Source organism: Salvelinus alpinus, chromosome 13 (assembly GCF_045679555.1).
Source record: "Salvelinus alpinus chromosome 13, SLU_Salpinus.1, whole genome shotgun sequence".
NCBI lineage: Eukaryota > Metazoa > Chordata > Actinopteri > Salmoniformes > Salmonidae > Salvelinus > Salvelinus alpinus.
In genome coordinates this window covers 7,911,192-7,924,906 of record NC_092098.1, presented here as the reverse complement: position 1 = coordinate 7,924,906, position 13,715 = coordinate 7,911,192, and the positions used below count along the sequence as shown (strand labels likewise).

At 39.6% G+C, this 13,715-nt stretch overlaps 1 protein-coding gene across 1 annotated transcript in view; it reads left to right on the top strand.

Annotated features, from left to right (window-relative positions):
* LOC139536948 (5-hydroxytryptamine receptor 2C-like) overlaps positions 1–13,715 on the top strand; it is a 31,009-nt gene that overhangs the window by 15,060 nt on the left and 2,234 nt on the right. Inside the window, exons 2-3 of the mRNA XM_071337706.1 lie at positions 10,184–10,672; positions 13,003–13,203. Coding sequence (XP_071193807.1) covers positions 10,312–10,672; positions 13,003–13,203 — 562 coding nt within the window. The 5' untranslated portion in view covers positions 10,184–10,311. The remainder of the gene's footprint in view (positions 1–10,183; positions 10,673–13,002; positions 13,204–13,715) is intronic.

Sequence of the window (13,715 nt, the reverse complement as noted above, 5' to 3'; positions counted from 1 at the left end):
TATCGTATGTGTTCTGTTCTCTGTACAGCAGCTGGAAACCTCAAACGTAGTGTGTTTTGTATTCTTGCCTCTGAGTTCAAGGGAGGTTCAATGTGAGGGACACATGATGCGTCTTCAATATTATACTGAACAGTAAATGCATGTTTCAGACAAATGCATTTCCCATAATGTTCCCAAAAGGGACACATTAACAGCCCAATCCCATGTGTTTTTTCTTACTACTATCTCTATAGTGCTTTTCATAATTGCCTGTGCAAACCGGGCCCATCTCTGAAAGTTTATGTCAGAGATGGTAACGAAATGGATCTAATTTGGGAAATCTCAGGAAACCAACAGGGTCGTTCTTGAATTGCTGTGGCATTTGCGTCCCTCGCCTTTGCACCCATGAAAAACACTTTCAAATCACAAAAAGTTACACGTCATATATGTTTTTTTCATTTTGAACTGTTTACCAATGATAAAAGATAATGAAAGTCATTTATACTGCAAAATGTTATGTTTGTACATTGTTTAAAGTACTTAGAGTAAGCAAATTTGCTTGTCCCAGTAGTGACCCAGTAGAGTTGTAGTGACATGTTTTGGGGATTTTGAGATATATATCTATTATTAGGAATTCTACAAGTATTTAACAAAAGTATTTAATATATTCCATGGATCAATAAGAACAAAGAAGGCTACTAAAATACCTGTTTATTTTACAAATATAATATGTGTCCCTTAGATTTATGTCATTGGTGTTATTACCTTAAAAATCACTCATTACAAATATATAATGTACAATGACCTTGAGCATTCCCTCCAGAGGCAAACTGTTATCGGCGGAGGGGTCTACATTAAAGAAAATGTGACCGACCGGCTCAAATCAGTCTTATGTAGCAAAATTAGAAATTGTGTTTTTTTACATTGGATAAGAGTTGAGGAACAATGGGAAAGTCATTTTGCTTTGAAAGTTAATAAACTTGTAAACTCACTTTTGCAGTTTTACTACGTGAGACATTTTTTTTAAAAGCCGTGTTAGAGAGGATTACCTAGACATACTGACCAGCTCAATTAGACAGACGCATGCTATATGGCAGACCAATCCAAACTCATCTCTCGGCATGTCCAGCCCACTCATTATATCAGCCAATTATGGCTAGCGGGAAGGTTGCTGTCTATTTCGGTGGCTAAACCAACTAGGCTCGTAATTTAACAATTTTATTAGTATTTACAGATGGCATACAAGTTTGTTATTAAGGCACATGAAAGTTCACATGTTCGATAAGGCATAAAAAAAAAAGGTTGCGTTCAAACGTCTCTCCTGTGAAGTAGTGACCTACACCTAGTTTCCTAAAACGGGTCACAAATGATTAGCTAATCCCACTCTTTTAATATGTAATACATTTGAAAATTCCGTGATAATTTGGTTTGGTTTTGTTACTCAATTTAAATGAAGGGAATTTACATTGTGAGCAAAATTATTAGTCATATCACTTTAGTATTTTTTTTTGTAAGACTTGTAAGACATTTACTATTATTTTTTAAACAATACAAAACATTCACATACAAACGACAACATACAGATGCACACAAACATCCACAGAATCACCCCTGCCCAGAGCCAACTGCCCACACCCCCATCTCCAGCGCTCACATCACTCTCCGCCACATGGCCTCAAACTGCACCATTTTGTTTCTCTCCTCCGTCGCCCACACACTTTCAACATTTAGATAATAAAGCATTTGACCTTTCTATAGAGTATGACAATATGAGTCATAATACCCATAAAATCTAGCGGTCAAACAGGGAAAGGGTTCCAATCGTTTTTCCATCATACATTTTTCTCATAGTGGATTTTAGAAACGCTTAATAAGGGCTGTGTTTCGTGTAGGCTTAGCTTGGCGTGACGTTTTGATAACCGTGTAAATCTCTCTATGACAAGGTGACTTTTATCAATATATTCACCTGTATTTACCCCCCCAAATATGAAACGCTAATTAGCTGCTAATGTGGCTATCATAAAGAACTACAAAGGCCATGATGATCTGGACAAGACTGCCGAATCGAGGCAAAGGTAAGAATCTCTGGATTAACTGTCTAATGTTAGCTAAATGTAGTAATTAATTAATTGGCTACATGTCTTTAAATGGACAATTCTTTGAGCAGTCTTGTGCAAATTTTAAATTGACAAAATGACTGTTAGCAAAAGTGTCAGCTAGAGATGACGTGCAGGAGCTTGCAGGAATTTGTAGTTTTGCATGATGTCGACTTTGAAGCTAATTAGCATTTTCGAATCTTAGAGTAAATAGAGACGAATATTTAAAAAATAAGTTACCTTGCCTGAGAGAGATGTACATATTTTTATTTTATTTTATTTAACTAGGAAAGACAGTTAAGAACAAATTCTTATTTGCAATGACGGCCTAGGAACAGTGGATTAACTGCCTTGTTCAGGTGCAGAACGACAGAGTTTTACCTTGTCAGCTCAGGGATTCAATCTAGCAACCTTTCGGTTACTGGCCCAACGCTCTAACCACTAGGCTACCTGGTTATCAAAATGTCATGCCAGGGTAAGCCTACGTGAATCACAGCCCTTATTTTAAATGTTTCTAAAATCCCCTATGGGAAAAATGTGTGGTGGAAAAACAATTGGAAACCTTTACCAGTTTGATCGCTAGGTTTTATGGGTATTATGACACCTCCAACGTGGGGCTCTATTGTGTTAACAATGGAGGATTGGTTGATTTACAGTTTTTAAGTATACATTTTTCAAGATGACTGAAGAGAAAAGTATCATCCAACCCACCGGGTATCTTACTGCACCCTCATATGTCATGTCTTGAAATATTCAGACACATTAAAGGGACATTTACATTGTAATACTTCTGACAGCCAACTTTCTAACTCCGCCCATAACCTTATGACTTTATAGAATTCCCAGAAGGCATAGATTATTGAGTCATTGTTAGTTTTACGCTTAAGACATGACTCTGCCGTTGTGCTGTAGAATTTGTGAATTCTATATATTGGTTTATACTGGATTAAGTGTACATTTTCATGAACTGTAATTTTGTTAGTTATGTTCACATTCCCTCCATCTTGTGCCAATATCAGTTCTTTTTACGTCTTGGTTCCAATACTTTTTTTTTAAAGAGATTGTCAGTTGGATAGGCTCTCTGCAAGGTTTTGCATATCTTTCCTATCATATGAACATCCTTTTCTGACTCAGAAGAGGACTCCCTCAAGATTGCTCTGCTGTCCAAAGGATTTCAAATCTACATTTCTTGATATGAAACATTTAAGTTGCATGTGTTTGAAAATATCTACGTTGTTCAGTCCAAAATTGCTTTTTAATTCATGGAAATACATTGATTTCCTATTACCAAGACATGCACAGTTTCTATGCCGTTAGTTTTCCATGTGGACCAATTTATCGGTGAATTCTGAAAAATTATCCAAGGATTGTTCCATAGAGTTGTGTTTTTAGGGAGTGACATTGGTTCTTGTAGAATACGTTTCATTTTCTTCCATATTGTTATAGTGTTCTTAACTAAGAAGTTGTTCATGTTCCTAGCTTTACCCTTTGAAAATAGACACGTGAAAATATTCTGGGGATGAGCATGCGCATCTTCAATGTGCACCTATTGTTCCTCTTTAGTGCATTTAAGTAGTAAGTAAAAGCCCTGGGTGGCGAGTTGATACAATTCCAAATCTGGAAGGTTAAAACCTCCCTCAGACTTAGAAAGATGTAAAACTTTCCTTTTTATTCTATGAGTTTTATTTGCCCATATAAAGTCAGTTATAACCGAGTATACTTTTAAAAATAATGTATTAAATACTTTGGTATTGGTATTAAATACTTTGGGAGGCATGCCATTCTGAAGAGGTTTATTCTACCTGTAAGGTTTATGGGAAGATTGTTCAATTTAATTAGATCTGCTTTCATATTGTTGAGTAATGGGATAACGTTATCTTTATATATTTGTTGTTTGTTGTCACTTATTAAGCGTCCTAAGTATTTGATCTTTTTTGTGGTCCACTTAACAGATTGCTGTAGATCACACGTTTCCTATTGTCATTGTAAAAAAAAATCCACACAAATTTTATGCCCTGAGTATTCTGAAAATATTTTTAGCAAGGGGGCATTGAGTTTTCAATATTGGTCAGGTATATCAGGAGATCATCTGCAAATAATTTTAGTTTATATTCATGTTTACCAATACTGATACCTGTACATTTGAGTCCTGTCTACAAGCAGTTTAATTGCTGGTGCAAACAGGATGGGGGAGAAAGGACATCCCTGTCTTGTGGACCTTTCTAAAACAATTTCATCAGATAATGTATTATTTGTGTATATTTTTGCTTTAGGACATTTATATAATATTTGTATTAAATTTATTATTTCAGATGAAAAGTTGAAAGCTTCTAAAGTTTTGAATGGAAAAGGCCATTCAAGATGGTCAAAATCCTTTTCAGCATCAACAGCCATTATTGATGAATCTATATCTTGTTCTTTCGGTATTGTATTAAACTGAAACGTTCTTGTATTTGTTATTAACTGTCTATTTTTAATAAACCCTGTTTGATTGATATGTGTCAAGTCTGGTAAGACTTTTGCCATTATATTTCTTATGAGCTTTGTTATTATTTTATTGTCACAATTTATTAACCTTTGGGTCTGTAATCAGCAGGGAACTCTCCATATTTTCCTGGTTTTAATATAACTGAAAAAACTGTTTGACTCATGGAACTAGGAAGCACTGAATTGAGTTGCATGTGTGTTGTCATTTGTGTAAATAGGGGTGCTACTTTGTCCCGAAATGGTAAATAGCTTTCTATGGGAAAGCCATCCAATCCTGGTGCTTTTCTCTGCGTGAATGTTTTAACAGTGTCTGATATTTAGTTTTGGGTGATTTCTGTTTTTAGTGATTATTTTTGGTCTGCTGATAATTGCTTCAGGGTTGTTGAGTCTAAGCAGGCTGTAGGATCAGTTCAACTGTTGTTAAATGCTGATTTATATAGATTTTCATAGAAGCTTTTAAAACTGTAATTAATTGCATTGCTGTTTCCAATTAATGCATTTGTATATTTATCTTCTAAAATTATCACTGGTTTGGCGTATATTCATTTTGTGAGGGCTGCTAGATATTTACCATGTTTATTTGCCATTAAATAGTGTGATTTATTAGAGTTGAACCTGTAGTTGTTGGCTCTCTTCAAAAGTAAAATATCATATTCCTGCTTAAATTTAGAAATGGTATTTTCTTCTTTACCTTGTAAATATTTTTTATGGGCTTTTCTAAAATAGTGATTTATTGACATTTTTCAATGAGATTATCATTCCTCTAATGGATGCCTTAAAAGCATCCAGAATTATATCGGGGGTCAGCTTTTCTCTGTCCTCTATGTCTACATTTGTAATGGTAAAGGTTTTTATTTTTTCATTCACATATTTAATACATTTCGGGTCTTGAAGATGCTTTCAATTCATTCCCCATATTGTGGTGGATGAATCAGAATTAGTTGGGTAACATAAGTAATTAAGATGTCATATCTGCATAATATTCTTATGTGATATACTTTTTATTAGAATGTACTTCTAATAGACTCTAGTGTTGGCAGTTGCATTTCTTCCCTCAGTTGGGGCTCAGTCACTTGGGGCCCAGAGAGGGGAGAGGTCAGGCTTGTCTTTTACATGTCTCTGGTGCTATGCAGAATATCAGAAAGGGAAGAGGACAGGATGGAACATTGTCTTCATATGTGAATGTATCTGTTAAACCATGTGAAGGGATGGCGTGATTAAGGGGGAGCCAATTACTTGTCTCCACAATGTCTGTGCGGAAGTCACTCCCCTCAGTGAGTTTGTGCAGGAGAGGGGTCAAGAAGGGGTTTTACTTTAGATGGGAGTATCTAGAGTTGACAATTGAGTTATGCCATTGGATGAGGTAATGGTTCTGTGCTATGAAGTACCAGGAACGAGATTAGAACCTCGTCTTAGGGACCAAACTGAACGATAATTTATAGCGAATGCTATCTGGCTATGGGATACTCCTCCCTCTCAAGTAAAAGTCTTTCTTTGTGAACTGTTCCTAAGATCTGTGGTTCGTCATGTAGGTTGAGAGGGGTGTATCTTGGCTAGAAAAGATCTTTGTAATTTTCTGTAGTCACTTTCAATGGTTCATTAGAGATAGCGCATCATTGAAAGTCAAATGCTATTGCAAAGCTCTTATTATTAAAGATGTAGTTTAAGTATAACTCTGACTGGTGTGTGAAGTTTGTAACTCTCCTCATTTGGTAAAGCAGAAATAAGCCACCACAATATTCTGCCGCAAAGTGTATTTTCAGTTGGTGTAATTATGCATGTAAAGAAAATTTAAGGGGTTAATGACCTAAAATTGGATCATCTGGCCTCCATTTCAGAAAAGCCTAATTTACCTAAAATACATAATTGGTGTTACTACTACTTCTGGTGGCACAATGGTTAAATGTATTTAAAGTAATTAAGCTACCATATGAGTCATGTTATAATGGGTCCTGTGGTGGCTCAATTAGTAGAGCATGGTGCTTACAATGCATGGGTTGTGGGTTTGATTCCCACAGGAAAAAAAGTATGAAAATGTATGTATTTACTGTAAATCAGTCTGGATATGAATGTCTGCTAAAATGTCAGATACATTTGAATAGACTCATCTAGAAAAAAATGAAGTCATTTTTTCCCAAAATGCCATGCCCAACTGCCACCGTAATTCAAGAACGACCCAACAACTACTACACTATAAGCAGAGTCATCGACAAACATGAACTAATTCTCTCTTTAATAAGGAAGCACAGGTGAAAGTACAGTGGTCATTTGCCTCTACAGAGCAAATGACTCTCTCTCTCTCTCTCTCTCTCTCTCTCTCTCTCTCTCTCTCTCTCTCTCTCTCTCTCTCTCTCTCTCTCTCTCTCTCGTTCCCTGATGTGAGTCAGACAGCTCAGTTCAGTTGAAGTGAATCAACAGAGTCCGCTACAGGTTCCTAATGTGTGAGACACTTATTCTGTCACCTTGACAAGGACATTTCTCTATGAGTCCTGCCAGCTCTAGATGTCAAGTTAATTACGGTCTCTTCAGAACCACTGTAAGTGAACAGTCTCACAGTAGCCTTTCCTCTCCTGGGAGGCCAGTCATAGCATCACCCTCTAGGACATTGTCCTGCCTATGGCTCTTCCCAGGCCCTCAGTCTGGGTTCTGTCTGTCAGTACTGTAATGTTTGTCTGATAACGCTTGATTATAGTAGGCCTAACTGAAGTGGAATGAATTCTTGAGTTATAAACATAGGGCTATTATTATATAGCCAGATTTGTTAGTGTATTAGCTAACTCCTTTATCATGCATTATTATACCATACTTGGCATTACAAAAGTCAGAGGTGTTAGCTAAAGCATGAACATATTTGGATATATCATCAACACATTTAGACTTAAGACTTTAATAGCACAGAAAGATATAACACAGATTATGTACATGGAGGAACACATACAGATGTAGGATCTTAATTTGATCACTCTTTTGTTGCTGAGTATTTTCCTGCACGGCAGGAAATGCAAACTTGTAGTGTATTTGAGTTTTGAAAAGGCTTCTTAAGTTTGTAATTTCTACTTTGAAATGTCAGACTTGATTTGCCCTAATGAAAAATGTTTCAACCACTACAGAAATGTCCATTCATTATAATCTACATAATAATTCAAGTTTACTGTTGCTGCAGGATTAATTTCCTGCTGTAGCAAACTGGCTCAAATGAAGATCCTACATCTGTAGAAAGGTAATGCCATCATTCCTACAGACATCGTCAGTGGCATGCATTTTGAAACATCACATTTTCCATGACTCCCCCAGCGATAAATTCATGTAGCTTGGTGTTCCATGGACAAATTAAAGGTGACAAAAAAGTGTTATTTTCAAGTGTTGAATCACTGTTTGCCGGAGGAATGAAGACAGCCAGGTACTAAAATCAACTCAGATTATCTCTAATTTGTCTCCCTCTTTAATCTTTATGTGTTAAATTACTGGTGTAACAACTTCATTCGGTTCATTTACCACTGCCACAGCATTCACTATTCATTTTGCCCCTTTGAACAATGCATTGACATTGTTTGGGATTATAGCATGGCATGGTGTGACATATGTATGTTCTTACGGGGTAGTGCCTTGTAGTCTGGCTATCATACTGTAGATACAGCACAGACTCCCGGTGTGGCACATAGACAGATGGGATACACATCAGCACTAGGCTGTTCTTACAGAAGAACAGCATGCAATACCATCTGGGGTCTTCTTCAATAAGCAAGTGCTCTATCAAGTCTATGATGTTTTTGCAGATTTGAGTCATCTTCTCTGCATAAACTGCCTTATCCTGCTGTTTATTCTCGAACTTTTGCATGTTTAATTAAATGAGGCGTCCAATGCTCTATTTATCTATTCCATTCTACTTCATTCACAGAGACAGACATGTCAGGGCCACCCCAGTGAGGGTTGCCCTCGCTGCTGTTCTTAGTCAGACTGCATCAATCAATCAATCAATCAAATGTATTTATAAAGCCCTTTTTACATCAGCAGATGTCACAGAGTGCTGTACAGAAACCCAGCCTAAAACACCAAACAACAAGCAATGCAGATGTAGAAGCACGGTGGCTAGGAAAAACTCCCTAGAAAGGCAGAAAACTAGAGAGGAAGCAGGCTCTGAGGGGTGGCCAGTCCTCTTCTGGCTGTGCCGGGTGGAGATTGTAAGAGTACACGGCCATTTAAAGCCAGATTGTTCTTCAAGATGTTCAAACGTCCATAGATGACCAGCAGGGTCAAATAATAATTGTATAGGGTGCAATATAATAATTGTAGAGGGTGCAACACCTGGAGTAAATGTCAGTTGGCTTTTCATAGCCGAGCATTCAGACGTTGAGACAGCAGGTGCGTTAGAGAGAAAGAAAGAGAGTCGAAAACAGCAGGTACCGGACAAGGTAGCACGTCCGGTGAACAGGTCAGGGTTCCCTAGCCGCAGGCAGAACAGCTGAAACTGGAGCAGCAGCCCGGCCAGTTGGACTGGGGACAGCCAGGAGTCATCAGGCCAGGTGGTCCTGAGGCATGATCCTAGGGCTCAGGTCCTCCAGGAGGGTTGGGAGAGAGGGAGAGAGAGAGAATTAGAGGGATCATACTTAGATTCACACAGGACACCATATAAGACAGGAGAATTACACCAGATATAACAGACTGACCCTAGCCCCCCCGGCACATAGACTATTACAGCATAGATACTGGAGACTGAGACAGGGGTGGGTCGGGGGACCTTGTGGCCAACCAGGCAGGATACAACCCACCCACTTTGCCAAAGCACAGCCCCCACACGACTAGAGGGATATCAACAGACCACCAACTTACTACCCCGAGACAAGGCTGAGTATAGCCCACAAAGATCTCCTCCACCGCACAAGCCCGAGGGGACACAAAACTGGACAGGAAGATTACGTCTGTGACTCAACCCACTCAAGTGACGCACCCCTCCTAGGGACGGCATGGAAGAGCACCAGTAAGCCAGCCCCCGTAATAGGGTCAGAGGCAGAGAATCCCAGTGGAGAGAGGGGAGCAGGCCAGGCAGAGACAGCAAGGGAGGTTCGTTGCTCCAGTGCCTTTGCGATCACCCTCACCCGCCTGGGCTAGACTACACTTAATCATAGGACCGACTGAATAAATGGGTCTTCAGTAAAGAGTTAAAGGTCGAGACCGAGTCTGCGTCTCTCACCTGAATAACCCGACCATTCCATAAAAATGGACCTCAATAGGACAAAGCCCTGCCTCCAGCTGTTTGCATAGAAATTCTAGGCATGATTTCTGTAGCGGTCCTGCTGTTCCTTGACTCAGTGGATCAGAACCGGATCCCTGTCCCATGGTCACTCCCTGCACATCCTCGTTGGCACCAGTAGAGAGCCCAGAGCATCCAGCCCATCTGTCAGGAACAGTGGATTTAAACCAGAGCAATTAGAGAATCACCCCTATTGCTGTCTGCTCTCAAGCTGTCCTCTGCATGATATGCACATGCAAATAGCACTTATTTTCTATTAATACGTCGTTTCAAGAAATAAAATTGTATATTGGTATTGCCCTGGGGGAAAAAATTTGAATGTGTTTCCAGAAACGTAACTAACTCAGAACTGTTTCGGTTTCTTTTGCAGATTTGGTTTAAAATAATCATAATAAATAACATCCAAGGACACGAAGAACTTAACCTTCAGTCGATCATTGACATCGCAGGAAGTTAAACATTTGCTGGGCTCCATAGTGGTGCCTTGGAACACAGGTGATGGCTGAGCACAGCAGCAACCCTGCTTGGAGGGTCCAGGCTGGCTCCACCCTAGCCTCGCCCAGTGACAGGATGACTCTGCCAGAGAGCACCATCGTTCTCTTTAATCTGAGTTTCCCCGTGGAATGGAATCAGTCTGACTCCAGGCCGGAGACACCTGACAAGGAGAAGAACTGGCCTGCTCTGCTCATTTTACTGGTCATCTTCTTCACTGTGGCGGGCAACATCCTCCTCATCCTAGCTGTGTCTCTGGAGAGGAAGCTGCAGAATGCCACCAGCTTCTTCCTGCGCTCCCTGGCTGTGGCAGACATGCTCGTGGGCTTTCTCGTCATGCCGGTCTCACTGATTAACATTCTCTATGGTAGGTGGTAGGTTGAACTCTTTTAGAATTGCAAAGCAGTGTTTGTTTGCCCTCTGGATAATGATCTCTTGAAAGCAGCAAGGGATAAAAGGCTTTACTGTGAGGCAGGTGGCGTCAATTGGGTATGGCAGGGTATGGCAGTCGCCATGCCCTAGCTCAACACCTTCAATTTTTAAAAAGGCTACTAAAATTATTCCAACCCGATTCAATGGCAAATGCAGTTTAGCGGTACTCAGGCCGACCAGGGATGGAACGCTGTTTGTATGGCTGGCTGGCTTTATGGAGAGCACGTCAACGCAGCTGCTGGGAACAGCGCAGCTTTATCTCAAAACAGTGCAGAGGTAAAGATGGCTGTCGTAGATAGCTTTGGCTAGTTAGCTGCTGTTTGATTTGACATGAACTAAACTAGTTTTAATCCCGGTGCTGAGGTAGTGTGTAGCAGCTAATTCTTGTATGACGTGTTTGTAGAATGTTAAGTCCCCTATTGACCGAGGTGAATGAAGCTACGGAAACAAGGTGATAATGGCTGGAGTCAATTTGGCTTGTTTTTGCTGTGCTCCAAATTGCATTTTTTTTATTGTGTAGAAATGCAGTAAATGAGCTTTAATTTTATAAAAATTCCCATCCAGGGACCGACCCTGCTTAACTTCAGAGGCAAACCCGCAGTGGGATGCAGGGTGAAACTAGAAAAAAAGGCAGTGAAATTAAAGGCCAGGGTAACATAAACAAATATAGGGAAAAATGCAGGAAATATGGGGGCGTTTTATTTAATTGTGTTATCATAAAAAATGTTTTGCAGAATTATTATTTTTTGCATCCATTTACAATTTATTTGCTCTTGCATTTAACAATTATTTATTTGCAATATTTTGTTTTGCTATCAATACTTTTGGGTTTATGTTTTTTGCTTTCAATATCATTATTTTTGTTTGCAATACGAAGAATTGTTTTCTCGACTTCAGAAGTTTTGCTTGATATTAATGTCACAAAGGTAATTCACCCACTAGAGGTATTGCATCATATAATAACACCATTACTCTGTTAAATGTGTTCTAAGCGGGAATACATAATTGAAACATTTACAATTAAGAACCAAAATAGTACACCGCGCCACAGTAAAAAGCTGAGGGACAAGGCTGGAGAAATGCAACCACTTTCAAATCCATAGACTACGCTATGGATGCAAGGACTCACCATTTATATCCCAATTATAGCATTAACCATGTTTTTAAGCTATACTGTGTTTAAATTGAGTTTGTTTTCAAATATTGGAGTAAATGTGGAGTTTTCTTACATGTGAAACTTGAAATTAGATTTTCACTTTCACATGTGGAATTGCAAGTTCACGCGTGACAAAAAAAAAATGCAGTTCCGTATGTGAAAAACTTTCACAACGTGGATTTGCAAATTCGATTTTTACATGCGATTGTTTGTTTTTTTACATGTCAAACAGCAAATGTGATTTTCACGTGACTGTTTTTCACATTTAAAAATGCAATTCAGCATGGGAAAGTTTTTAACATAGTAACCGTAAATGTCATATATGAAACTGAAAATACATTTAAGCTCAACATGTAAAAACAGCTATTTCACATGTGAAAATTCCATTTCAGGTATGAATTTCAAAATGTTTCTTTGGAAGGGGACCCCTGACACTCCAATGTGAGATTATCCCCTTCCCAGTTCCCATACAATTTCCTTATTTCAGTAAGCCCTGCCTCTGAGCGGCTTTAAATCATTTGTTTATTTGAGATCAAATGGGTTTGTGCAACTGGGCAACAGCAAGAGAAACTCTCCCCTCTTACGTTCATGCCATGAAGGCTAACGCTTCGATCACACCGACGGTGTCCTTAGTACGCAGCATCATTGTACGCAAAATAGTACGCAGCATCATTGTACGCAAAATAGTACGCAGCATCATCTGGATATGTACGCAACAAAAGTTCAATATTCACCTTCTGCTACAGTTTCTGTCAAGATGTCAACGCATACAGTTTGACGAATACGCTCAATAAATCCAACGTACGCACCACACAGAACGCACTGCAACTGCAACTGCCTCTGCAACGCAATGCTGCAAGGCAAACGCAGAGTTTCATTGGAAATGAATGCAGTTCTGGTGTACCAAAATGCAATGACGCTGTCGGTGTGATCAAAGCGTTAAAGGCTTTGATCAGGTGTCAAGTAACATCATAGCAGTCTATTTGATGATATACTGTATGAGACTGAAAAATGACTTTGGATTTGTTTGCATGGTCACAAAGCAAGTGTTCCTATTTGACAATGAAATGTCAGTAATTCTTGGTGAACTGTGCCTGTCCATTCTTCAGACTACCTGTGGCCCTTCCCCAGACCCCTTTGTCCCATCTGGATCTACCTAGACGTGCTGTTCTCCACAGCATCCATCATGCACCTGTGCACCATTTCACTGGACCGCTATGTGGGCATCTGTAACCCCATCAAACACAGCCGCTCCAACTCCCTCTCCAAGGCCAAGGCTAAGATCGCCCTCGTCTGGAGCATCTCCATAGGTGAGTTCATGCTGACATAGCTACTGGACATAGAAAAGAAAAAACAACAGATCTAAATCATTTGCTCCCACGGTGTTGTCTGCGTGCGAGAGATAGTGCGTCTAGAGAGATAGTGAGTTACTTTGAAACCTTATTTGTCTTTCGCTACTGTCTGTCAAGAAGGAATACTTTTCTCTCACCTCTCCTGGGGCTCTCAAGGGGAGCCTTATGGCATCTTCTCCCTGAGAGATGCTCTAAATGGTTGCAGACGGGACAGGATAGCATGGTCTCGACGGCTCAAGGCTTCTTGGTTTTGCGGAAATCGGATAGCCAGGCAACCTGTGAGCCTGTCGACTTCATCAACAACAAAAAACTATTTTCTCCGCCCTCGTGTCCTTTTTTGAAAGCCTCTGGTGGTTAATATGAATCACTATGATCTCCCCCCTTCTCTAATTTAATAACATGACGTTTTGAGATAGATGTAGCTGTGTTTGTGCATTGGTTTAAATGTGATATTCATTGTCCTGTCCCGT